Source organism: Spea bombifrons, chromosome 2 (genome assembly GCF_027358695.1).
Source record: "Spea bombifrons isolate aSpeBom1 chromosome 2, aSpeBom1.2.pri, whole genome shotgun sequence".
Classification (NCBI taxonomy): Eukaryota; Metazoa; Chordata; class Amphibia; order Anura; family Pelobatidae; genus Spea; species Spea bombifrons.
Window position 1 is genome coordinate 137,533,631 of NC_071088.1, and position 27,862 is coordinate 137,561,492.

General features: G+C 48.5%; 1 protein-coding gene across 1 annotated transcript in view; it reads left to right on the forward strand.

The window, feature by feature from the left end:
- The first annotated feature begins 2,313 nt into the window (after positions 1-2,313).
- Positions 2,314-27,862, forward strand: part of FCHSD2 (FCH and double SH3 domains 2) — a 56,207-nt gene continuing 30,658 nt past the window's right edge. Inside the window, 3 exon segments of the mRNA XM_053456673.1 lie at positions 2,314-2,473; positions 9,379-9,476; positions 14,419-14,464. Of these exon segments, the coding sequence (XP_053312648.1) occupies positions 2,453-2,473; positions 9,379-9,476; positions 14,419-14,464 (165 nt within the window). The 5' untranslated portion in view covers positions 2,314-2,452.

Sequence of the window (27,862 nt, forward strand, 5' to 3'; positions counted from 1 at the left end):
CATAGACGTCAGCTCCGGGGCCGGGCTCTCTCCCAGTCCTGATGTGTCTGTATGACTTAATGTATATTTGTTACGTATGCGTTAATGGCTCCATTTAAACGGTACAGTGCTTAATGAATAAAAGGTGAGTTAGGGGTTAAAGTCACATTACAGTTCCTATAGAGTTTGGAGAGGCTGCAGCTTCTACAGAACCCTCGGTCCTCCTAATTGTTAAAATGACGTCGCAAATTATAACTCTTGGTTTGTTAATCCAATAATGTTCACGCACTCCTGTAATTATCGGCATTTGCGCAGAACGTATGGCTGACCTTTGACCTGTAACCTGACCGGTGTATGAAGACACGCTGACGTGCGTGGTATGCCGGGGAGGAATCGCTGTTACGGCACAAAAATTGATTTCAACGTAAAAAGTTGGGTGACTGAGAAACCCGTAATTGTGGTCTCGGCCAGTAGATGGCGGTAACCCCTCAGAATGAAATCACGGAACGTTCCGATTCGTACAGACATTCCGACAGATTGTATCCGACGTTCTTGCTGTCGGTAGTTTGAGTAAAAGAATGCGGTCAACGGTCAAGCAAGGAATATTCACACAGTCTAACGACTTGTGCGGCTGGATTCGGAGTGACCGCTGCTGGGGCTAGCCGTAGCCAAGAAACCCCGATCTGCTTCAGGGTGGAGATGACCGTCGGCTTCCATGACCCACCGACTGCCACATGCCACAGACCTCCAGGAGCATCCTGAAGGCCGACAGCTTCGTCCGCCCACATACTCCGGCCATGTAGCCACAGCCCAAACTACCCCCGGATGGAGGCGATCCCGGTGACGGAACCGTATAGAGCGATCCCACTTCTGTGACGGGGACCGGGTTTGCAAGACTTAAACTCGCGGCCGTCACCACCGGCGATTCGTCTTCTGAGTCCTGAAGAAGCTTCGCTGCTGTGTCCGGCATTAAAGCTCTTCCAGAAGATTTCTACCCCAACAAGAACACGGTTATGGGGGGTAAAAACAGCCGTCTATGCAGTGCAGATCAAAAAAGGGCAATAAAACCAATGAGGGCTTACAATTGCCCCTAGGGTGAGGAAAAAGATGGTGAATGGGGAAGAGTCCATTCATGAGCGTTGGGCCTGGTGTGACCTTTATTGAATGCGGACACCTGACGCAGACCCCTTAGACACCCATCACCCCCACGTCATCATAGTAACTACGCCTGGCGAAAACTCTTCCGCTACACCCGGTACTTGCCCCCGGTTACACCTTTCCCACTCCGCTAATCCCAGGATCCGTTCCTTGTTACAGGCCAGGTATAGGCCTCCTCTGACCCAGGAACTCCCCCATTCTCACCTCAGAGGGGTCACTAAGGAAAGAGTTTGCTGGGAAACAGAACAGTTCAGCCCCTCCGAGCGCATGTGCAGGAAGAGCTCCCGTTGGGAGCGCTTTCCTGCCGCTGATTGGCTGATTTAAGTGGCCAAAGATGGGATGATAGACGGAGCGCTAAACTCCAGCTTCTCCTTAAGGAAAGAACGTTATTTTTTTAATAATAACATCAGGGAGGTGCAAACTCCCTCCTTCCCCTCACAGCTCTCCGCTCCCTCCTCAGGGGGTCTCCACCTGACTGACTGACTGCCCGCCAACTCTCCAGCTACTGGACTCCCTCCACTGACTGACTGAGCCCCTCCCATTGACCGAGTATAGCTCCTCCCCTCCTACTCACTGACCGAACGTCCTTTCTGCCTACCTCACTGACTGATTGGTCTCGCCCCTCCCCTTTCTCTGACTGACTAAGCATATCTCCGCCCCTCTAAATAACTGACTGAGCGTCTCTCCTCCCCTCTCACTGACTGACTGAGGATCGCTCCTCCCCTTTCACTGCTGATTGAGAATCGCTCCTCCCCGCTCACTTGACTGACTTAGTCTCGCTCCCCCTTTTCACTGACTGACTGAGAGTCGCCCACCCTCTCACTGACTGACTGAGAATCGCTCCTCCCCTCTCACGTACTGACTGAGACTTGCTCCTCCCCTCTCACTAACTGACTGATCTTCTCTCCTCCCCTCCTAATGGCTGAGGCTGACCGAGTCTGCTGTCTAATACAGACTCTGTTGCTGCACTCTCCTCCTACAATAAGAACCCTCCCCTCTGTTACTGCCCTTTCTCAATGCCCGCCCCTCTCTCTCACGCAGTGCCCTCCTCTCCGTTGCTGCCCTCCTCTCGCTCAGTGCCCTCCCCTCCCTCCCCCTGGCTGTGTGTCTGAGCCTAGTCTCCAGTCTGTCGGCCCTTCATGGAGCCCCCCGGACTCCTGTTCTACCCCTGTTCCTCTTGACACAAAGCCCCGGCCCCTGCGAGCTGCCCCCGGCCCCATCTCCCTGCCCTGCACCCCGGGGGGAGAGAGAGGCTGCACACCGGGGACACCCCCTGCCCCCTCCGCATCCCTGGATTTCACGGCCCTCTGGCACCATGCAACCCCCTCCGAGAAAGGTGAGGGGACAGGGGGGTAAATACCGTGGGGGAGGGGGGGATACCCCTGTGGGGTTATGGAACTAATCAGAAGGGGCGGGGGGGGATCTGTTATCTGTTATGTATGTGCTGTCTGAGATCTATGTATGTGATTCTATATGTAACATGTTTATTATATGTAACAGTGTTCGTTTCACAACATGCTACATACACATGTCATGTGTACATACATGTAACATGTAGTGTGTGTGCCATGATCCGCATGCTATATGTGTGTTAATACGTGTATGTGTATCTATATATGTACACGCGTGTTTATTTTCTTTTGATTGGGGGTAACTAGCATGTACTCCCTGCATACCTGGCTGTTTACATGCGTGAATGTATCCGGCGTTTCTCACATGACCTTAGCGTGTTTTTTCTTACACTGGATGCATGGAGACGGGGGTATTTGCGTATTATCATGTAATAACAGCGCTTATCATGTGAAGCGTGTGCCGTGACAGCTGCAGGGGCTTTAGGCATGTTAATGCTGAGTTTGCATGTGCAATGAAATATGTTTTTTGTATGATTCATACGGTACACGCTTAGGGGCCGTCTTCTATTAGCGTCCTATCATCTTATTAACCCCGTTCGTGGCCTGACCCATGTATAATTAAATGTGTTAACCCCTGTGATCCCGCGGGATTAACATGTTGCAGTGAGGCTGGTCACACGTGATCTGTTACCGGGTGCTTTATCAGAAGGACTGGCCGCATACGTGTTTTTTTTTATTGGGGTAATTATTTTATTTTATTGCCTCTTGCGGTGCTGCAGCGGTGGCTGATAGCGTGTGCTTCACTGACGTGACGGGGATTTCACTTACATCCGTGTGATATGAATGCTGATTGTGTCAGATGTTTGGTGCATGATTTGCGGTATCAATGATTTCATGCGTGTGTCCGTGCGCCCATGCCGTAGGGTTATTGATATTGTAGTTACACGCGGTACGTGTACACGGGGTAGGTTAAGGTGTCCGTGATGGTGAAATAAGTGTGTGTAGCGGTGTAACATGTAACAGGTCGTGCAGGTGTCAGAGAGATGCGCGTCATGTTCAGGATACCTCAGGGTCCGTGCACGCGTGTTTCTGCGTGTGCGCAGGGCGTTAAGGATCAGTGTTTGTGGGCCGGGGGGAGTACGGCTGTGTTTGGTGCAGCGCTATGGCATATGATGCCGCTATATTAAGCCTTAGCCCCATTATCGTTAGGTATGACTGCATACGTGTGCCCATGCGCAGGTCCGCTACACGGTTACCCTGGTGTCTGCCATTCGTTTAGCGCCTGGGGGGTTTATTTAGGGCCCCCCCGGCTTTCTTAAGGGCCACGTCCAGCTCGGTATGAAATAAAGTTAGGCCCCAGCAGTGTTAGCCGTGTTCCGTGTTGCATGTGCCCGTGTTCCATGTGCTAGTACTTAGAACCGATATGTTTGCCTGGGTGGGTCCCCTGGGGGCCGGAGGGCCGGCGGTGGGTGCGGGCCGGGGACCGCTAGGCTGTGTGTGTTGGCTCTTGGAGGGTACGCGGGATACATGTATGTGGATGTCCCGGGTACCGCTGGGCCCCGCCGGATGCGTGTGCATGAGGATGTGCAGCCAATCGTTTGATTCGGCCCCTGAACGTGACTGCCGTGAGAATGCAGGGAGAGGAGGCGTGTAGCGTGTTCCGGGAGGATGATATGTGATTAGCGTGCTGTGATGCGGTCTCTCGGGGGTTCGATGTGGGAACTCAGGGAGTTGTTTGTCCTTCCAGGAACGAGCTGCCTTTTCTGCAGTAGAGAGTATACGGCGCGGTGCCACCTCTGCCGATACCCGGGGCGCTGCGTCTTTGGCTAATAACGTGCGGTGCCACCTCTGCCGATACCCGGGGCGCTGCGTCTTTGGCTAATAACGTGCGGTGCCACCTCTGCCGATACCCGGGGAGCTGCGTCTTTGGCTAATAACGCGCAGTGCCACTTCTGCCGATACTCGGGGCGCTGCATCCTTGGCTAATAACGTGCGGTGCCACCTCTGCCGATGCCCGGGGAGCTGTGTCTTTGGCTAATAACGCGCCGTTACCGCCTCGGTTAAACCTGCGATGAGTTTAAGTTCCGCTCGTTATAAGGACGTGGATCGCCTTTACTCCTCTGTTCCGCCCATTAAAGGTTTCTTTTTGGGGTGGTAGTCCTGACATGTCGTGGTTTTCCGGTAGAGGCGGTCTCAGAGAGACAGACAGACATTGGCAGCAGAGCGGGTCGCTCCGAAGAGCCGCCGGGGTCTTCATGGGGTGGGTTTCCGGCCGAGCAGCTGCACACAAGCCGGAGATGGTGTATATGTGATGCTGGAGTGGTGTAAAGCCACCGCCGCTGGGCTGTGGAGCAAAGGAAACCTCTGGACGTCTGGTTTTAACCCACTGAGCGTCGTCCGCAGCATTAATGGGGCTCTACCTCAAACAATACACAGAAAGGGGCGTAACCATCCAGATTCCCGGGCCCCGCACTATGTGGCCATATAGTGCTTATTCCGCCCCTGCGTCGATGTGCCCCAGTCCCAGGCTCCTGTGTGCAAAGCGAGCGCCATGGGGGGCTGAGATTGGGGAGGAAGAACTTGACCGGCCCCATCGGACACCTTTGGGATGAACCGGAACGGAGATTGCGAGCCGGGCGTCTCGCCCAACATCAGCGGCTGACCTCACAGACCCTCTGCTGGGCGACAATCCCGCAGAAAGGGGGAGGGGCGACTTCATATTAATGTCCGTGTATTTAGAATGTCGTCGTGTTATTGTACAGCGCTACGGAGTTTGATGGCGCCATATAAACCAATAATAATAATTAAAGGCCCTGTTGGTGGAATGGTCAGGTGTCCCAATACTTTTGGTCATATAGTAGACATGGGAGGAAGTCATCTAAACTTCGTGAGTGATTATTCCTCCCCGGTACGTAACCTCCCCCCCCCTTCTAGGTTGCTGGCTGGTGCTGTTGCCACCCCGTTACTGAACCCAATCTGTGTAACGTCAGGAGCCCTTGTAATGTACCCCCTCGCCCCGTCGGCCCCGTGGCCCCTCTCGCTCCGTCCGTGGCTGCGGGTTACTGGTCCGAGGACTACGGGAAAGTGAAGCTGCCCCGCGCCTTTGTCTGGGCCCCGTGACCTGTGTAAAGAAGTTATTAATAATTAAATCGCTCGCATTGTGTATTTTTTTCATGTTTTTATTCTTCTCATGGAAGGAAGTTAAAGTCTGGCTTTGGGTTATCAGACAAAGAGCTGCTTTTTTTTTTTTGCTTTTATGTCATTTATGTGTAATAATTACATTGTCCCCCCCCCTCACACCCACGGCCCGGCATTTCAGCGGGCGTTTAGTATTTAGGTAATTATAGCAGATTCCGCGTTATTCTGAGGGAACCGCGGGGTTAAAGCTTCGTATCCTGATCGCTTGCTGCGTATTAGATTTTTTTAAAACGATTCTTTTACCAGGATATTGATACAATAATATAGAGTAAAGGCATATGACGTGTTTCTGGCTGGAGGTGATGAGAGTTGTAGACTTTCAGAGAATTGCAGGGTACCAAGTAAACCCGATTCCTGCGTCCTTTTGCAATAGATTTTACCCCATAATATAAAGTTTTCAGGCAGCCGCATATCAGCCGTTTGTATGATTCTCGCTCTGTTATCTGATCCCCGATCTACTAAACCCCCCGACTCCTTATCATACTGCCTGTGGGGGACAATAGAACGGCTCAGTCTTAATCACCCACACAGACTCTCCGACTAATGAAAGTCTATGGAGGAACGGACTTCATAAGCATTGCCATAAAGTGCCAGCTCAGTGTGGTGTTTGAGCCGGGAAAGTCACCCAAAATATCACATGACTGACAACAATGGCGGCTCCAGGTCTGCAGATAAAGGGAGTTTATTGGAACAAAATGAGGTAAAACCAGGGGGCGGGGGGGATTATATTAGTGTATATACTGCACGGGGGGTTATATTAGTGTATATAGCGTGCGGGGGGGCTCTATTAGTGTATATAGCGTGCGGGGGCTTATATTAGTGTATATAGCGCGCACGGGGGGCTAAATAGATAATCAGAAAGTTGCCCGTGGAATCCACCTGTGAATGTGTCTCCTTTTTATATATTGTTTTGTTATATACGGTTATATATTATGTATGGCTATATATTATATATACAGTTATATATTATATGTATTGTTGTTATATATTATATATATATCGTTATATACGGCTGATGTTGTTTATGAGGCGCTCTGTAATCTGTATTATAATCCCTCTGCGTGTTATTGTCGGTGGGTGTAATAAGTTGCGTTGCGAGTAACCATCAGGTGGAGGATACCGGTTTCCCGGCTGTGTTTAAGGCACCCGAGGGCACATCGCGTGGGAGATGCTCGGGTTAACGCGTCATCCGAGACACGGCAAAAACACGCCTGCGACACACGGCAGGGGTGGTCCAGGTGCACCTGTATATTTGGTATTGAGCCTGGGGCATCATGGGAGTTGTAGTTCATTTGCAGATTCCCTTCAGACATTTATTTATATAGCGCCGGCAGGTTCCGTAGCGCTGTTACAAGAAAACGTACATCATACCGGGGCAGAAAGAGAAGACGGCCCTGCCCCTGGGAGCTGACAATCTATTAGAATGTGTCATTATTATTTCTGAGTATTGTTGTTTTAAATCTGTCGGATTCTTTCGCCCGCGCCGGTCTCGGAGTTAAAATTCTTCAAAGCAGAGGGGCGAGCTCGGCGTGCGCACAAGCGCTTCTTTGTGAGCTCGGAGCACCTGCGCTGCGTGGAGATTCCTTCCGTCAGACCAAAATCCCCCCCCCCGCGCAGGTACAGAAAAGAGAGATCTGTCGTGTAGGGCGACCCTCTCCAGTGTGGCTGATACGTGATTCGCTGGCGGATCCTTCATCGCTTCGGCTGCCGGTCGTCCTCTGGCCGGGGAAGCCGTCGGCTTTTATCTCGGCAGCTGTTTTTTTCCGTTGCAGTGTAACGGCGACCGTGTGACTGCGCCAGGCGCCGACGCTGGTGTTCCAGGGCGTGCGATACGAGGAATATGAGATCAAAGATAAAAACGTACAATCGGCGGCACTTTCACTATCGTTGTAGGAGGGGACGATGTATGTGTTATGATCTTTCTCATGTTGTTAAATAGTCAACGCAGCCAAAAATAGACAAAAACCTGGTTTTATCTAAATTTGTCCCAATAAACTCCCTTTATCTGCAGCCCTGGAGCCACCGTTGCTGTCAGTCATGCGATATTTTGGGTGATTTTCCCAGCCAAACACCACACTGAGCTGATGCTTTATGGCGATGCTAATGAAGTCCGTCCCTCCATAGACTTTCATTAGTCAGAGAGTCCAACTGAGTGATTAAGACTGAGCCGTTCTATTGTCCCCCACAGGCAGTATGATAAGGAGTCGGGGGGTTAGTAGATCGGGGATCAGATAACAGAGCGAGAATCATACAAACGGCTGATATGCAGCTGCCTGAAAGCGTTATATTATGGGGCAAAAACTACAACTGGGTTGCTGCAGCGCGATAACGTTGAATCGGGTTCCGGGTCCTCTTTAAACAGCGTAGTGGAGACTGGACATTGAAGCTCGAGCGGAGTCGTTCCAAAGTTCCCAGCATTATGATCTGTCAGGAGATTGCGTTCTTTTGATCCACCTTCCCCCCCTGACATCAGCCGGCTGTGATGACATCACACCGCTGTAAATCCTGAGTCGTTCGCCAGGCGTTTGATGGAATAGAGGAGAGGATTACGCCATCCGCACGGAAACAAAACCGTGACGGTTGCTGGAAAGGCTTTTGTTTTGCGTGTGAAAGGTGTCGGTAACAATGTGTGTGGGCGCCGGAGGCTTCCGCCGATACATCCTTACGGCGTTATGATGTAACGGCTGCTTTCTTTTCTGTTAGGCTCATTTATAATTAAGATCTAATCTCCCTCTTAAATGATCCTCAAATATTATTCATGACCTCATTCAAGCCTCGAGCAGGACAGACCGGCAGTTTTATTTAAATATAAAATGTTATATAATATATATATATTATATATTAAATAAGAATCTGTTATTATTGAACGCCTGCCGTACCTGATTAGATAAAATAAGAGATGCTTTTTTTAAATTTATTTAAAAAAAAAAAAAAATTTATTTGATAAGCAAGGCTTTTTATTTATTTTTAAATTATTATTTTTTTGATAATTAAGACTTTTTTTTAAATAAAAAAAAAAGTCTTAATTATCAAAAAAAAATTTTTTAAAAATAAATAAAAAGCCTTGCTTATCAAATAAAAAAAAAATTTTTTTTTAAATAAATTTAAAAAAAGCATCTCTTATTTTATCTAATCAGGAAACTTATTTTTATTTTATTTGATAATTAAGAGTTTCTTTTCCTAGGGCCTAATCCTAAATGATATATTTTTAATTAATTTATGATTAATTTATTTTTTTCCCCTGTAATGAGCGCGTGAAAAGAGAACCTGTGTGTATTTCAGCTGTTTCTGAATAAAATGAGTAAAGCTCAGACTTCTACGCCGCTGCGCTTTGTGTGAAGCCAATCGGTCTCTACCAATCGCGGCCCCTGGTCCCCCCCCCCCCCCCGTTTCACACGCATAGCACTATCTTAACCAAACATTTGTTTTATTTTTGGATTGCGGTTTAAACAGTTTATAAAGTTAATGTCGGCCTCTTTTCTGGTGTTTTTTTCCGCGTTTCGCGCATGTTTTCTGTGTGTCTCGCTCCCCGCGCTCTCGTTGCTTTCCTGTTACATCGTTACATGTTATGAGTCAGCAGCTGCTTCTGTTGCTAAATTGTGCCAGAAATCATTTCCTATTTAAAAATAAATAAATATATTATTTAATTATTATTATTATTATAAAAAAAGTCCATTTTTTGTCATTTCAGGTGAAAGTTACCCAAGAGTTGAAGAACATCCAAGCCGAGCAGATGACAAAACTGCAGTCCAAGCACCAAGCGGAATGTGATTTGCTGGAAGACATGAGGTAAGAAAGCCAATCCGGACAGAATTCCTGCGCGGCGGCGTCCTCCTCTCCCTCCTCTCCCTCCTCTCCCTCCCGCTTAGTATTTTTTTGGAAGAACAGTTGGTTTTCAGCAAACTCCAGGAATTGACAATGGAATTTCCTCTTCTTCCGGGGGCTTCGGGCCGTCACAGCTGGGAGGCTTAACTGAAACGCGTGTCGTTAAAGCGATACAACCACCTCTCCCGTCTCTGAGGAGAGCAGTCCCTTCCTCGGGTGGCTTTGTACGTGCCGATGGAAAGCTGGATGCAGCGTTCCCGGCGAGGGCGGTGGGCGTCTGAGCTCACAATCTGAAAAGCGGCGTGCGTGAATGCATTGCCGAGATAATATATTTTTACGGATTTTAGGTAAAGAAACTTAAAATATATTATCCGGCTGTTTTCTGTGTCCTTAAACGCGGCTGGGGGGGTTTCATTTATTCACTAAAGTGGGAGACTGGGCCGGCCCTGCATCGTGTATGATTAAAGTGGGGAGATTCTCGCTGACCTATACATAATGCAGGGCTGGCCCTTTCTGCTGGAGCTCACCAAGAAATTACACAAGCCCCCCCCCCGCCGCCTGATTTTTAACCATTATGTTCCACTTATAACCCAAAACCAGATATTTATCTTGAAAGTTCATCCAAATGTAAGATACGGACCGGCATTTCCCGCAGGGCTCCGTCGCGCATGTCGCTGCCCCCCCCCCCCCGTTGGAATGCATTTGGAATTATCACAGAATCCATAAAGTTCTACATATTAACAAAACGTAGCGACGCGTGTAGAAACGCTCGGGATACACGTGGAACCCGGGGGCCAATGTGACGCGGGCCTGAAGCTTTACAGCCGGCAGTAAAAACGATCAGATTAGGTTTCTGTCCTCAAATAATGAGCGTCCCGGGGGAATTTATCGTCCCTGCAAAAAGTGCCGAATCAGCAAATCGTATTGAAAAGGGCAGCTGCGGAATTACAAAGACAACCTTAAAAAACTGCCAAAATACAGTAAAATGGCAAATAAATATCTAAAAGTAAATGACAATAAGTGTTTAACCCCCGGTGCTCTGGACGCTCTGCTGAAGGATCGTTGGCCAAGCTTTAGGTCTGGAGGACGACGAAGAACAAAGTAACAGGAATTAATATTCCGAAGAATTAAAAACAAAGTGATATCCGGACGTTTCCACCCAAAACGGCACGGCTCGGGGCGAAAATGCAGTTTTTGGGTAAGATCATCGACCCCCCCCCCAAAAAAAAGCCAACGCGGCGGAGAAGAACCCAAAAACGGCGTCCGGTCAAGGCTGTGATGTCATCCAGACGGCGCCGACCGATAGAGAAGCAGCCTGGAGAACCTCGAGCCAAAACCACCCGAAATGGGTGCAAATCTAGAACATTCCCACCCCGGGCCTTAGAGCCGTGTTTTGGGGCAGATTTATGGAAAATGATGCATGGGGGGGGTATTAGAAAGTAACGCGAGACCCGTATCCGATAAACTCGACCCAAGCAGATGCCCCAGCAAACGGAGAAATACGGTGTATAAAAATTGTTTTCCTCGTAACCATGGAAACCAATAGTCTTCCTGGGGGCAGTTTTCATGCGCTTGGGGCATCTCGTTAGACCCCTAACCTTCAGTGAGCCGATAAAGGAGCCGAATGGTGGTAAATGTATCGCTACCAGGAGATGTCACCAGTGGTGGGGGTAAAACGAGGAATACATGCATGTGGGGGGGTTCTGCCAAATGCCCCCCCCATGTGCCGAGCAGCACGCAAACGGTTAACGCAGGAATGAAGAGTATTTCTAAGAGCGAGCGATGTGAGAATGCGGATCATCTGCCAGCCCGTCGGGTCGGCGGATGTTCTGCCGCGGTGTGAAAGTTTGCAGGTCGTTTAAATACCGCAAAGTTATGCATGTTACACGTCAGAAATACCGCCAAACTACAAAGTGTCAGACACGGGAAGCAGGAAGCATATATTAACGTACAACATGCCGGCCCCCGTCTTGTCACGCCTTTTCTCCTGCTGTATGTCTATCCCGCGCATGTTTAATCCCCTCACTGTATTACCCTCTACCACTTCTGCTGGAAGGCTGTGCCACTTATCTACCACCCTCTCAGTAAAGTAAAGCGGCAGTGTTAGTATGTGGGGTAATTGGTCTTGAAGTAATTCATTCATAAGAAAGTTTAAAGGGCCGGAGGGGGCGGGGCTTAAACAATGAATATAATTATTCATAGAATTGTTACCGTTGGACTTTTTGGTATAACTCATTAAAATGACCTTAAAGTTTTGTCGGGAACACTTAATTGTCATAAAAGCAGACTCTGATAGGTGGTTGTCATAGAAACTGGGAAAAAAAGCCTTTTTTAAAAGTGCTCCATAATTTGACGCTTTATAAATAATAATAATAATTAATAAAGCCAAATGATGATAATGTTTTGTCTGATTGGAAATGCTTTCGGGAAGCCTGCTGCCATTGATGCCCCGCCCCCAGTCACCTGCTGCCATTGATGCCCCGCCCCCAGTCACCTGCTGCCATTGATGCCCCGCCCCCAGTCACCTGCCGCCGTTGCCCCCCCCAGTCACCTGCCGCCGTTATACTCTCGGCCCAAGTGAAGGCGAACCGTTTGTGCTGTCAGTGGGGCTGTGTCGGGTTTCTCGTGGTCTGCTCACGGGCTGTACGGTGGATCTGGGGCACACATTAAATTCATGAAACCGTGCAAATAATTAATAACCTTTCAGCCCAAATTCCACAGTCAGACAGGACGTTTTTTTTTTTGTTTTTCATTCTTTCTGTAACTCGTCACGAGCCTGGACTGACTGCTTTGAGCCAGTCGGGTTGGGTAGGTAGGTGACATTCCTGACGCTGTAAATATGTATTCGGTGATCTTGTGACGCGATCAGAGCGCTGCCGGGGACCTTCTGGAACGTGACTTCAAATACTGAGCTTACCGGCAGATCGGCCCCATCCGGCCCCCGTCTAGTCGCCCGTTTCTCCTGCTGTAAAGACTCAAACCTTAATCAGTCGTTGGTCTCGTCTTAGATTCAGGAGCCGTATGTCTATCCCACGCATGTTTAATACCCCACTGTATTACCTTCTACCACCTCTGCTGGGAGGCTGCTCCACTTGTCTACCACCCTCTCAGTAACGTAAAACTACCTTGCTCTGCGGTGAGATGTCAACATCAGAACGGGGAAAGCGTTTACTTTGTAATCTCCGGTTACTGTTCATCCTCGTTCTGGCTACGAAGTGGCATTAAATGGCTTGTAGAGCGTTCTGTTGTTAAAGGGACAGCCCGCCATCGAATGCACTTTAATACATATATGTGATCCCCTCCCCCATTGCACAGCCCCAGGGAGGGGGGGGTCTGCAGAATCCTGAAAAATTATTTTGCCCCTTTATAAAAACCGTTTGCCGCGCATGCACATGTTTGGGCGAATGGATTTCATTGGAAGCCCTTTCCTGACGCTGCTTGAAGCAGCCAATCGGTGGCGCGGAACATTGTATCGCGGATGGGCGGGGAATCTGCAGCTTCTCCTTCAGACAAGTTATCCCCCCCCCACACACACACACTTTTTCTTCTTGTTTCTTTCGGTTTCCAGAATGCGTCTGAAAGGTCGCGCACGCATTCACTGTTCCGGGGGCTCCCTGGAATGTCCCTTTCATATAACGTCAGGTGACAGGGAGACTCATGTGTCATCAATTGATATAGAATAACAGCAGGCAGGTGAAAATCTGCTTTACAGCATTAACCCTGTCTGCGCTGGATCCCTGCACTGTGCTGCTGTGGCCCCAGAGATGTGTGATTTATACACGGCGCGCTGTGAGTTTGCCGGCTGCGCTCTCTCTCTGACCCGGCTCTGTCTCTCCGGTTACTGGAATTCAGCGCTCTATAAATGGCTATTTTTATTGGTTGCGTTTATTTTTTTTTCTTGGTGATTATATTAAGCAGCTCGCCGGCGTTCCCAGCCCCTGATGGACCGTTTGTTAGTGAATATACCGTATGTGTGTGTATATATATGTATGTGTGTGTGTATATATACCGTATATATATGGGTGTGTGTGTGTATATATATACCGTATATATGGGTGTGTGTATATATATACCGTATAGATGTTTCTCTGCCTCCTCCTTTGGGAGTTGCGTTCCGTGTGCGATATGTTTGAGGTATAATCGTGATCCCGGGGCATGTGAATGCCTGCTGAAGGGGGGCCGGCCGGACCACTGACATCAAGAGGCAGCCAGTTAGGAAAGTGAACGGCCTCTGCCGGTGATTGGGGGGCAGAATGAAGTGGGATCCACTGACGGGGGGGGGGGGCGTTGTCACCCCTTTAAGTCTTCTTAAAGGCATCAGATGCACTTTGATGTATATCATATAATCTTTTGCTCTATGAAGCTTTACCTGGCCTGCATTTTAACCCTTCGGTTACTGGCTGCTTTGCATTCAATGTACAGATGTAATACATGCGTTTGGGGGGCACCGCGGCTCTCCGGCGGAGCTTTCCGGTACCCGGCCGTTCCGTAGAGATCCCAGACGCTGATCTGTATTAAAACTATCAGAGAATCATTCACAGACCCTAAAATATTACAGCAATAACATCGTAAATCCAACCCTATCACGCTCAGCCATCCACAGCAGCCCGGTCATGACCGGGCTGCTGTGGATGGCTGAGCGTGATAGGGTTGGATTTACGATGTTATTGCTGTAATATTTTAGGGTCTGTGAATGATTCTCTGATAGTTTTAATACAGGGGAGCACTTTTTTTTTTTTTTTTTTTGCTCGCGCCCCAGGGCAGCCCCCAGGGTAAATGTTTTGTGTATTTGTAATTGATTTGGGCTGAATTTCCTTTTTTATGAAACAAATAAATAAAATATGTATTTCTGTAGGATTTTTGGTTCTTATTATGGTTCTTTTTTTTTTTTTTTTTTTCTTTTCAGGACTTTTAGCCAGAAAAAGGCAGCAGTGGAGAGAGAGTACGCGCAGGTGAGTGTGTGTATATGTATTTATTATTATATATATATATATATATATATTATTATTGTATTTTTTGTGGCATGCGCGGCTCTCCGTATGTCTTTTTTTTCCCTAGTTAACCCCTTGTAGACCGCGGCCGGTCGAACGCCTCGGTAGTCTCTGAGTTGTGCTGCGAGTCTCGGCATCTTGGTCTGATAAAGCGTTTTGGGGCACGGCTTGGAAACGTATTTATTTAATAAGCATGCGCGAGTGCGTTGGGCGCTGCGGGCTCCCGTTCCAGTGGCTGGCTGTTGTATGATGCTTTTGGTCGTGTTTCTGCTGGGAGGCTGTTCCACGTGTCTACCACCCCCTCAGTAACGTAAAACGTCTTCCCGTTCCGTGTGATATTTGAATATTTTCCTAATACGTGTGAACCGATTCTTCCTTAAATATTATCAGTCCCAGGGGGTCCTGTTAATCGCTCCGGTGGGATTCCGAGGGTGATGGGAGTTGTTTTATCTGGAGCCGCCGGCCTGGGAATTATCGCTGAATGTATTTTTTATTTATTTGGCATAAAAAGTTCAATCCCCGGCTTTTCTTTTCGGTTCCCATGAGAAAGTCTGACGGCAAAAGCAACAAAGAAGGCTTTGGTGCATTTTGGGTTAAAACAAAATGTTTTTTTTTTATTTTTATTTTTTTTGCTGAGTCATTTATTTTCCATTACAACCTCAGTGTAGGGAGCAGTGGCTGGGCCTGATGGGAGTTGTAGTTAGAAATAAAGGTATATAGGTTTGTCGTGGGGGGGGTTATTTAGGGGAATAACCGCTCGGCGCGCCGTTTGGCAGGAGATCGGCACAGATTGTGTTGAGATTCCTGTGCGTTGCGGCTGACGGCCGGCAGATTTCAGACATATGCCGGGAATCGCAGCATGCGCCACCAGCCTGCATCGGCACGAGGGGCGCGTCTGGGATTGATTGCGCGAACCGTGCGAGAGACGCGATACCAAACATTCCGAATAGAACGCGGCGGCAAAAGAACATTTTGTTTTATGGAGGATTATTCAGAATCCTGGGAACACATAAAAAAAAAACGTTATTTTGCCCAAAAATAATGAATATTCATCGGCTCGCTGCCAACGTTTAATTGAGGACCCCGGAGTTAAAGGGGATTCCCACCATGTTTATTCCTTGATTTAAAAAAAAAGTTCTCACTCTGTAATCTGAGTCCAACCTACTAAATCACCCCCCGGACTCTCCGACTAATGAAAGTCTATGGAGGAACAGACTTCATTAGCATCGCCATAAAGCGTCAGCTCAGTGCGGTGTTTGAGCCGGGAAAGTCACCCAAAATATCACATGACTGACAGCGACGGCGTCTGCGGATAAAGGGGGTTATATTACTGTATACAGCGCTGGGGGGTTATATTACTGTATACAGCGCTAGGGGGTTATATTACTGTATACAGCGCTGGGGGGTTATATTACTGTATACAGCGCTGGGGGGGTTATTACTGTATACAGCGCTGGGGGTTATATTACTGTATACAGCGCTGGGGGGTTATATTACTGTATACAGCGCTGGGGGTTATATTACTGTATAGAGCGCTGGGGGGTTATATTACTGTATACAGCGCTGGGGGTTATATTACTGTATACAGTGCTGGGGGGTTATATTACTGTATACAGTGCTGGGGGGTTATATTACTGTATACAGCGCTGGGGGTTATATTACTGTATACAGCGCTGGGGGTTATATTACTGTATACAGCGCTGGGGGTTATATTACTGTATACAGCTCTGGGGGTTATATAACTGTATACAGCGCTGGGGGGTATATTACTGTATACAGCGCTGGGGGTTATATTACTGTATACAGTGCTGGGGGGTTATATTACTGTATACAGTGCTGGGGGTTATATTACTGTATACAGCTCTGGGGGTTATATTAGTGTATACAGCGCTGGGGTTATATTACTGTATACAGCGCTGGGGTTATATTACTGTATACAGCGCTGGGGTTATATTACTGTATACAGCGCTGGGGGGTTATATTACTGTATACAGCGCTGGGGGGTTATATTACTGTATACAGCGCTGGGGGGTTATATTACTGTATACAGCGCTGGGGGTTATATTACTGTATAGAGCGCTGGGGGGTTATATTACTGTATACAGCGCTGGGGGTTATATTACTGTATACAGCTCTGGGGGTTATATAACTGTATACAGCGCTGGGGGGTATATTACTGTATACAGCGCTGGGGGTTATATTACTGTATACAGTGCTGGGGGGTTATATTACTGTATACAGTGCTGGGGGTTATATTACTGTATACAGCTCTGGGGGTTATATTAGTGTATACAGCGCTGGGGTTATATTACTGTATACAGCGCTGGGGTTATATTACTGTATACAGCGCTGGGGGGTTATATTACTGTATACAGCGCTGGGGGTTATATTACTGTATACAGTGCTGGGGGGTTATATTACTGTATACAGTGCTGGGGGGTTATATTACTGTATACAGCGCTGGGGGTTATATTACTGTATACAGCGCTGGGGTTATATTACTGTATACAGCGCTGGGGTTATATTACTGTATACAGCGCTGGGGGGTTATATTACTGTATACAGCGCTGGGGGGTTATATTACTGTATACAGCGCTGGGGGGTTATATTACTGTATACAGCGCTGGGGGGTTATATTACTGTATACAGCGCTGGGGGTTATATTACTGTATACAGTGCTGGGGGTTATATTACTGTATACAGCGCTGGGGGTTATATTACTGTATACAGCGCTGGGGGTTATATTACTGTATACAGCGCTGGGGGGTTATATTACTGTATACAGCGCTGGGGGGTTATATTACTGTATACAGCGCTGGGGGGTTATATTACTGTATACAGCGCTGGGGGGGTTATATTACTGTATACAGCGCTGGGGGTTATATTACTGTATACAGCGCTGGGGGTTATATTACTGTATACAGCGCTGGGGGGTTATATTACTGTATACAGCGCTGGGGGGGTTATATTACTGTATACAGCGCTGGGGGTTATATTACTGTATACAGTGCTGGGGTTATATTACTGTATACAGCGCTGGGGGGTTATATTACTGTATACAGCGCTGGGGGTTATATTACTGTATACAGTGCTGGGGGTTATATTACTGTATACAGCGCTGGGTGGTTAGATTACTGTATACAGCGCTTGGGGTTATATTGCTGTATACAGCGCTGGGGGGTATATTACTGTATACAGCGCTGGGGGTTATATTACTGTATACAGTGCTGGGGTTATATTACTGTATACAGCGCTGGGGGGTTATATTACTGTATACAGCGCTGGGGGTTATATTACTGTATACAGTGCTGGGGGTTATATTACTGTATACAGCGCTGGGTGGTTAGATTACTGTATACAGCGCTTGGGGTTATATTGCTGTATACAGCGCTGGGGGGTATATTACTGTATACAGCGCTGGGGGTTATATTACTGTATACAGCTCTGGGGGTTATATTAGTGTATACAGCGCTGGGGTTATATTACTGTATACAGCGCTGGGGTTATATTACTGTATACAGCGCTGGGGGGTTATATTACTGTATACAGCGCTGGGGGGTTATATTACTGTATACAGCGCTGGGGGTTATATTACTGTATACAGCGCTGGGGGTTATATTACTGTATACAGCGCTGGGGGTTATATTACTGTATACAGCGCTGGGGGTTATATTACTGTATACAGCGCTGGGGGTTATATTACTGTATACAGCGCTGGGGGGTTATATTACTGTATACAGCGCTGGGGGGTTATATTACTGTATACAGCGCTGGGGGGTTATATTACTGTATACAGCGCTGGGGGGTTATATTACTGTATACAGCGCTGGGGGGGTTATATTACTGTATACAGCGCTGGGGGGGTTATATTACTGTATACAGCGCTGGGGGGTTATATTACTGTATACAGCGCTGGGGGGGTTATATTACTGTATACAGCGCTGGGGGTTATATTACTGTATACAGTACTGGGGTTATATTACTGTATACAGCGCTGGGGGTTATATTACTGTATACAGCGCTGGGTGGTTAGATTACTGTATACAGCGCTTGGGGTTATATTGCTGTATACAGCGCTGGGGGGTATATTACTGTATACAGCGCTGGGGGTTATATTACAGTATACAGCGCTGGGGGTTATATTACTGTATACAGCGCTGGGGGTTATATTACTGTATACAGCGCTGGGGGTTATATTACTGTATACAGCGCTGGGGGTTATATTACTGTATACAGTGCTGGGGGGTTATATTGTATAGAGTGCTGGGGGTTATATTACTGTATACAGCGCTGGGGGTTATATTACTGTATACAGCGCTGGGGGTTATATTACTGTATACAGCGCTGGGGGGTTATATTACTGTATACAGCGCTGGGGGGTTATATTACTGTATACAGCGCTGGGGGTTATATTACTGTATACAGTGCTGGGGGTTATATTACTGTATACAGCGCTGGGGGTTATATTACTCTATACAGCGCTGGGGGTTATATTACTGTATACAGTGCTGGGGGGTTATATTACTGTATACAGCGCTGGGGGTTATATTACTGTATACAGCGCTGGGGGTTATATTACTGTATACAGCGCTGGGGGTTATATTACTGTATACAGCGCTGGGGGTTATATTACTGTATACAGCGCTGGGGGGTTATATTACTGTATACAGCGCTGGGGGTTATATTACTGTATACAGCGCTGGGGGTTATATTACTGTATACAGCGCTGGGGGTTATATTACTGTATACAGCGCTGGGGGTTATATTACTGCATACAGCGCTGGGGGTTATATTACTGTATACAGCACTGGGGGGTTATATTACTGTATACAGCGCTGGGGGTTATATTACTGTATACAGCGCTGGGGTTATATTACTGTATACAGCGCTGGGGTTATATTACTGTATACAGCGCTGGGGTTATATTACTGTATACAGCGCTGGGGGGTTATATTACTGTATACAGCGCTGGGGGTTATTACTGTATACAGCGCTGGGGGTTATTACTGTATACAGCGCTGGGGGGTTATATTACTGTATACAGCGCTGGGGGTTATTACTGTATACAGAGATGGGGGTTATATTACTGTATACAGCGCTGGGGGTTATTACTGTATACAGTGCTGGGGGGGTATATTACTGTATACAGCGCTGGGGGTTATATTACTGTATACAGCGCTGGGGGTTATATTACTGTATACAGCGCTGGGGGTTATATTACTGTATAGAGCGCTGGGGGGTTATATTACTGTATACAGTGCTGGGGGGTTATATTGTATAGAGTGCTGGGGGTTATATTACTGTATACAGCGCTGGGGGTTATTACTGTATACAGCGCTGGGGGTTATATTACTGTATACAGCGCTGGGGGTTATATTACTGTATACAGCGCTGGGGGTTATATTACTGTATACAGCGCTGGGGGTTATATTACTGTATACAGCGCTGGGGGTAAATATTTTTGCTGTGGATCTTCTTTTAACGCAGGACATGTGCAGATACCGGATACATTTGCGTATATATTGCACCTGTATATATCATGCATCATTTATGCTGCCGTTTCATGCGCGGTAGCGGCCGGTCTCGGCCGGCGTGTTATATGATGTGTATTAAAGTTCTGTACACGAGCCTCGTTACTGTTTTCATCTGTTTTTTTATAACTAGACTCCGGGGGAGATAAATATTTGTGAAGAGGAGACTCGTGTGTCGCACTCCGGGCTGCGTGACGTTAAAATGTTTAAATCGGGGTGTTCTTGTTGTTTTCCTGTTCGGTGGGGGAGCGCGGTGCGTTTCGGGTGCGATTAGGCAGATCCTGGGCGAAGAGAACGCGCCGGGGCGTTATTAACCCCTTGCAGCAGAAGGCATTACGTATTACCAGACGGGACAGTTTATTAATGCCGCGGGGCGACCCCCGACCCTCCTAGATGGATAAAATATTCTGTGCTCCCATCCTGCCGGGGAAGGGTTAAATTCCAGACGTGTCACCTGCGATAAATGATGTCACGCCACCCGCTATCCAAATACCGCGACCGGCCCGTGTTTGTACAGAAGGGAGTGCGGCCTTTATATATATATATATATATATAGCGTGTGTGTATATACAGTATATAATATATATAATAGATCCCAGCGGGGAGGTGATGCGGTCAGGGCTCCTATTGGCTGGGGGGTCACAGTAATACCCCCAGTCTTTTCGAGTGGATACAGCCTCCGTTCCAAGTTGCAGAGGGCGGGGGTAACAATGGTGCCGCTGCCGAGGACTGTGTGGCTCTTTAAGGGCCGATCTAGCCCCCCTGCGCACCCCCGCCATACACCGTAACTTACATTAAAATGACTCAAATGACACTGATTACTTTTAGGCGTTTACATTGGTGGGTCCGTGGGGGGGGGCGGTCAGATGTGTATCAGGGGGGGGGGGTTATGCAGTCCACCCATGTATTTACAAGGGGGGGGGCAAATAAACATTTAAAGCCGCGCCCCAGCTGTCGTATGCAGTAAGTCTGATGGCCGCATTAATGAGCCAGATTATTTTATGCTGCCCCTCCGACAATTTAATAAAAAAAGAAAAAAGTAAAAATCTATAAAAGATTTTAAAAATATGAAATGTAAAAAAACTTTTTGTGGGGGGCGTTTTTTCCCTCACTCTATATAAATCTACGTATTTTTCTGTATTTTGGGACGGTTGTTAAGTTTTCTCGCCGACGCGGTTTATTCATAAGAGATTTTTCTGTAAAAATCCAGATTTCTAAACGCTTCCCTTTTTTTGGGGGGGAGGGGTGTAATTAGCATTCGCACGGATGTCTCGTTCCGTGACGCGGTGACAGTAACACGCTTGTTCCCAGACACACACGCGTCCTTGTGCGACGCCGGCGGAACGCGTCCCGCTTCCTGGCTACACCCAATCAAAACATGGGAAGAGAGCCGTCCTATAGAAAGGAGCCGCTATGACCTCATCTCTACCCCCCCCCACACACCACAGGAATGCTCGGCTCTTCGGGCGGATAGGTGAACGGCCCTCGGAGCGATCGCCTCGCCGGCTCTAAGAAGAGTCCCTTTCATCCGCCTCTGGCAGCCGCACCGCTCTGACAATCAAAGCCTCATTGTAGCCGTCCTCCTCCGACCCGCAGGGCTGGGCTTAGGTGCGCAGAGCTTGGAAAGAAGAACGTATGGAAGCGTTACTTTACTGAGAGGGTGGTGGATACGGGGAACAGCCTCCCGGCAGAGGTGGTAGAGGATAATACAGTGAGGGGATTAAACATGCATGGGATAGACATACGGCTCCTGAATCTAAGACGAGACCAACGACTGATTAAGGTTTGAGTCGTTACAGCAGGAGAAACGGGGGACTAGACGGGGGCCGGATGGGTAACGCGGCCGGCCGGTTACTGATTTCCTTGGCCGGCTGACAGTGGAAGCGGAATTCTCCGGGAGGTTTCTGCACTCCGGGTTCGGACGCCGATTCTCCGCATGAGAACTTTGCCCGGATGCCAGAGCGTTGAGCAATCCGCAGACGTCGCTCTATTAATAGCCGCGCCGATCCGGGTTTCAGGATTACTTTCATAGAAACATAAAAGCTGCCGGCAGATCGGCCCCCATCCGGCCCCCGTCTAGTCGCCCGTTTCTCCTGCTGTAAAGACTCGAACCTTAATCAGTCGTTGGTCTCATCTTAGATTCAGGAGCCGTATGTCTATCCCATGCGTGTTTAATCCCCTCGCTGTATTACCCTCTACCACTTCTGCTGGGAGGCTGTTCCACTCATCTAGCACCCTCTCAGTAAAGTAAAACTACATTCCATTCCATCTCAGCCTCAGACCCTGTAGTGTTAGATTCCGGTCTCTTGTAGAGATTCTCTACCCCCCCCCACACACACACACACATATAGTCCCGTTTTCTCCGAGCGTGTGCGCATGTATGAATGGATTTAAAATGCGTGAAACAGAACCGGAGTAGCCAGACCTCCGACTCCATGAACCTCATTGAGTCTTCGAGTCAACGCGCGTTCGTAAAAATGTTACAGGATAAGTCAGATTGTTTCCCGCGCCGGGCAGCCAATCAGTGGCCGTAAAAGGTCTTCCACTGAAGTCAATGAGAGTGGTTTCCGCGCATGCGCACCGAGGGCCTCCGATTTGTCTCTGCCCCTGCTTATCGCTTCCAAGAACCCGACAGTGGCTCACATGCATGTTATGGGGCAAAATGGGTTTTATTCCGCCCCACTCGCCCCGTGCCGGGCTGTATCTGCCCCGGGTGGGGTAAATGCCCTGCAGGGGCTCCGTGGCCTGCGTTCACCGCAGAGCGTCGCGCGCAGACGTTTCGGTTTATTGAATAAAAGCGCGTCTATGGATTGTTCAACGCGGAGTTAATAATATTAGCGGATTTTAATGAAATGGCGTTTGGCCGGCTGCCCGGAGACCAAGGACGCGAGGACACGGCGGTCTCATTCTCAGCGGGGCAGCAAGCCGCCGCAGAGCATCTCTTACCAGAAGTATTCGCGTATTAAACGCACAGATGGCGATTAACCATTCGAGTACGTCTTACGGCCCGAGCGACACACCGTAACGTATGTTATCGCCTCTTAGGTGATCAGGCCCCTTAGTGTCCCGCCGCTCGATCTTAGCTATCGCTCCTCTATTAGGTTGCCTATTGTTGCTGATTATTCCTCCCCGTTAAGTTGTCTCTCCTCTGTTAAGTTGCTGATTGGTTGAGGCGGGAGGGGAAATTGATCAGATGATGCTGGCTCTGCCACAGGCTGCCACCGGGCTCTGCTTTTAATTAAATCTCTGTATTAATGACTTTAGGGAAAGTTCCGTTTCCAGATCGTATCCAACGCGTTTTACGCTAACGATGTCTGATGAATCCGCGTCGCGGATGGGGATCACACGGATTAAGCATGGAGGCCAGAGGGGGACAGACGACCCCCCCCTGCGCTGCCGTGTTGTAAAGCGGCCATGCTGTGAGTAGGGATTACTCACTAAATGGTGCGTTTATATAGAGAGCGGCTTTAGTGCGAGGCGGGGGAGGCGGCGTTAAATCGGCGGTCTAATGTCCCTCACACCGTAGAAGAACACGCATTAACGTGTACACCTAAACTAGAAGCTGCAGCCTCTCTGCTGCAGCTGCCTCTGCCCCGTAGTGTGATGATTCCTGCAGCGGATTGGCAGGAAAATGCTCCTATTAATATCAGTGGGAACACTTTGTGCAAATGGGGACCCCCGGCCCACCGCGCCCCCCAAGCCAGCGCTGGAGCTGACCGGAGTATATGGCGGGCAGGAAGATGTGTGCGGAGTTTAGCTGGGGGGGGTATATTACATGAATACACAGCGTTTCGACCAATCGGCCGCCTCCGTCCGGGTCACATGACGGCAGCGACACTGAAGTATTGCCGTGTTTGTATTAAGAGGACACCCCAGCCATAATATCCGCTTTAATGCATAGAACAGCCGAGAGGTCCCTTTAAATGCCCCCCCCATTGTATGTGCGCGGCGGGGGAGGGGGGATAAGGACCCGGTCAGGCATCAACACAGGTTTAATAATAACCCATTGTACAGCGCTACGGAACTTGATGGCGCTATATAAAGCAATAAATAATAATAATGGGGAGAGTGTGGGGGGAGGGGAGCGAAACAATAGAACAACTAAACCTCCATAAAAAGGTCATCTCATCCACGACCAACTGAAAGAGACTGTCGTGGCTTTGTTTTTTTTATAGTTTAACCCCCTTGGCTGTATTAAGTTGAAAACCTTCATCCCTTCCGGCATAATGTATAGAGGGTAGTAGATAAATGGCGCATTGTCCCAGAAGAAGTGGTAGAGGCTAATGTAGGGGCAGCAGAGTAAGGAAGCACTCCGGCCATCACTTATTTAAAGGGGCATCTCTGATAAATGCCCCTCCCCTCCCCCGCTATGCACTTACAATGAGGGGGGCATTTAAAGGGACCTCACGGCTATTCTATGCATTAAAGTGGTTATTATGGCTGGAGTACCTAATTGCCGCTGCCATCATGTGACCCGGTTGGAGGCCACTGATTGGTTGAAACGCTCGGTTGCCGTAAGAATGGAAAGGCCTTCGTTAGTTTTTGTTTTCGTGTAATTAACACTTTTATGGTGCGAGAGAAACGTCTGCCGTCCGACTTGCTAGAAAACGGCGTCACGCGATTATTAACACGCTAGCGGACACGCTCCTGAACATACATGTGATTCCACGCACCATGAGGGTTATTCTAAAGTGTCCCTATCACCATAGCAACCAAACCAGCTTGATCATTCCATTGGTTGCCGTGGTCATAAGAGCACTTTCAGTAAACCTCCAAGGAATGTTTCCTGTGCAGGGTCTCTGTCTGCCGCAGCCTCCCAGCGGAGGTGGTAGAGGCTGATACAGCGATGGAATTTTAACACGCGTGGGATGGGCTCATGGCTCCTGAATCTAAGACGGGGCCAAAGGGGCCAGATCTTAATGATTTCCACCTGCCCATCTCGCGGCTCCTCACCACAGGGTCAGTCGGGGCAAATTTCTGTCCTGAACTTCCTAAATGCCCCGTTTGTTCTGCAGTCGCTGCCTGACAGGCCGATCAACTAACAAACCTACAGCATCGTGACATCATGACATGACATCATTAATCAATAACCTCGCAACCTGATACTGTGCAAAGGCCTGCGATGCGGATCCTCCGGAGGGATTTCTTGTTAACTGGCGGTTCATGAGCCAGACCACAAAACCTCAAAATATCATTAACCCGGCTTCAGTGAATTAACCCTAAAGCTCCCATCCTCGCTTTGTGAGAATATGTAATAATCTTTTAAAAATAAGGTCATTTCTCGTCGTTACAAATCGACACGAAGTATCATAAAAACCTAATTTCCCTACCTGCCAGCGTGTCTCATGTGTTTAATTACCTTCTACCACCTCTGCTGGGAGGCTGTTCCACTTATCTACCCCCCTCTCAGTAAAGTAAAACTTCCTTCCATCCCATCTCAGTCTCTGACTCTCTAGTGTTAGATTCCGCTCTCTTGTTTTTCTCTTCCTTTGAAATAAACTTCTGTACTTTTATGTATTTAAATGTCGCTCGTCCCCCTCGCTCCCTCTTTCTCTCCCCCTCTCTCTCTCTCTCTTTCCCCGTTTCCCTAGGTCTCGCTGTCTCTCTTCTCTCTCCGTTCCCCTCGCTCCCTCTTCTCTCCTCCGATCGTGACATATTGAGATCTCTTTCCTGATGGTTTTTATTTATTCTGCGGAATGTCGCTGTTTTTGTGGAATTCCGTGTATTTTTGGAGTTATTTTATTATCGAATCCGCAAGACTTTTTTTTGTGTTAAAAAAATATATTAAAACCCCGCGATGCGCGGCGGCGGCCCGGACACAAAACCCCAGAGAATCCCCGTCCTGTTCCCTTTCCACGTGATGTGGAGACAATCGAGGCTTCCGCGCGGCCGTCTGCAGCTCCTGGGAACCTCGCAGGGAACTCCGGGAATCTGCATAATCGTCTCTGAAGCTATTGTCGGCGGGCTGCGGATGCCGAGGGAGACGGGCCGGGCGAGCGGCCACCTGCCCCCAATAAACCAAGCCACGGCCTTTGTGTGGAGCTGTCTGCCGGCCCCTCCACGGGGGGGGGGGGATTACTCCCATTACTCTCAGCACCAAACCGGCATTTATTAAAAGTTTCTTTATTATTAACATGGTAATTTATTTTAAACCTCACAAGTAGGAAGTGAATCAGCCTCCCAGCAGAGGTGGTAGAGGGTAATACAGTGAGGGATTAAACATGCATGGGATTGACATACGGCTCCTGAATCTAAGACGAGACCAACGACTGATTGAGGTCTTAATCATTTTATTTATGTATGGCCCCCCCCCGGTTATGCCCCCCCTTGTTTGTGGGGGGCCGTTTGCTTCCATCACGACTTCTAGTCTAGCACAGAAGTGGGAAATTCCGGAACCCGACATTTTAACCCATTCAGCGCCAGCGAGGCAAATGACCGTTAATGTTGATGTACCGGTGTTTATTATTTTATAGATTTATTGGGAATAATAACAAGATTGTAAGCTCCTGTGACCAGGACCATCCTCCTCGCTACCTGCCCGTTGTACAGCGCTGTGGAATGTGATGGCGCTATATATATTATATATATATATATATCCCTTAGAACAGCCCTACCTGCAGCACCAGAACACGTTAACCCGCACATACATGATCTACACGTGTTAAATACCGCATAACTAAACACGGCATTAGAAACCGCGTTCCTAGAGCTATGTGACATGAAAGCGCAGTGTGTAGAATGCCCGATGATACATGTATATTTACCCAGCCATGTTACATACAAACCAGCACATGAAACGTCAGGTAAGCCCCTTTATTACATGTTTTACATGCGTGACACCCGACACGTTTGCAGGGAACGCGATTAGCGTGTCGTATGTTTGCGTGTCTTTGATCCACACGCCGCCCGGAACAATGTATAGAATAACGGCTCCGGCCCGGCGGGGCTCAGAGTCCGCGTGTGCTCGGTCCCTGGCTCGTGTGTTTGCTGTGTGAGGGGTGTCCGTTCCGAGGCCGTTGACCCCGGTCGGTGCCGCGCATGTATAGAGCGAGGCCTCGTGCCGACCTTTATCACGCGTTTGCCCAGCTTTTGGAGGTCCTTGGGAGGTGAAACCAGCCTCGTTATTCTGCCATAGGCACCGGGGCGGAATAAACCGTACGGGGATACACTAATACCCAGCAAAACTGAGGGCCCTTTTAATATAGTGATCAAGGGAACAGCCAGAAATTGGTTTTGGTTGCTATGGCGATTGCCTTTGCCGCAGAATGACAGCTTGGACTTGGGTTATATCTACCGGGTCAGACGGTGCAGTCATTTCCCTTCCGCTTCTCTTATCTGCCCCCCCATACTGTTTTTCCTCCCCGTGTGTTTGGGAGCTGGCACTCACTAGCCGCAATGGCTTCTAATCCTGCTAATTATCCTTGTTGTAGTTACTGTTTGTAATAATAAGGCATTATTCACTAAGCTGTGTGCAGAGCCGCTGCTTCGGGGGTCACTGTAACACCCTCCGTAACAAAGTCTAAAGCCGCAATGGCCTGAGAAACTTCCGCTTCTCTGTAACCTTACTGAATGCCAAAGTGAAACTGCAGCTTGTTTCCTGCATGTCAAAGAAAACCTTCTTTACATTCTTAACTCTGTCTAGATTGTAAGCTCTTTGAGCAAGGCCCTCTATTGGGGTGTATTAGAGGGTCCGTGCGAGGTGTGACCGGCGCTCTCTTTTAGCGTGTAAGGTTTATGATGCGGAGAGTGTGACATCACAGCCATCAGGTGCCGCCTGAACGATGAGCCGTGTTTCTTGCTATGTTTTTCCGTCCCTTTTAACCCCTCG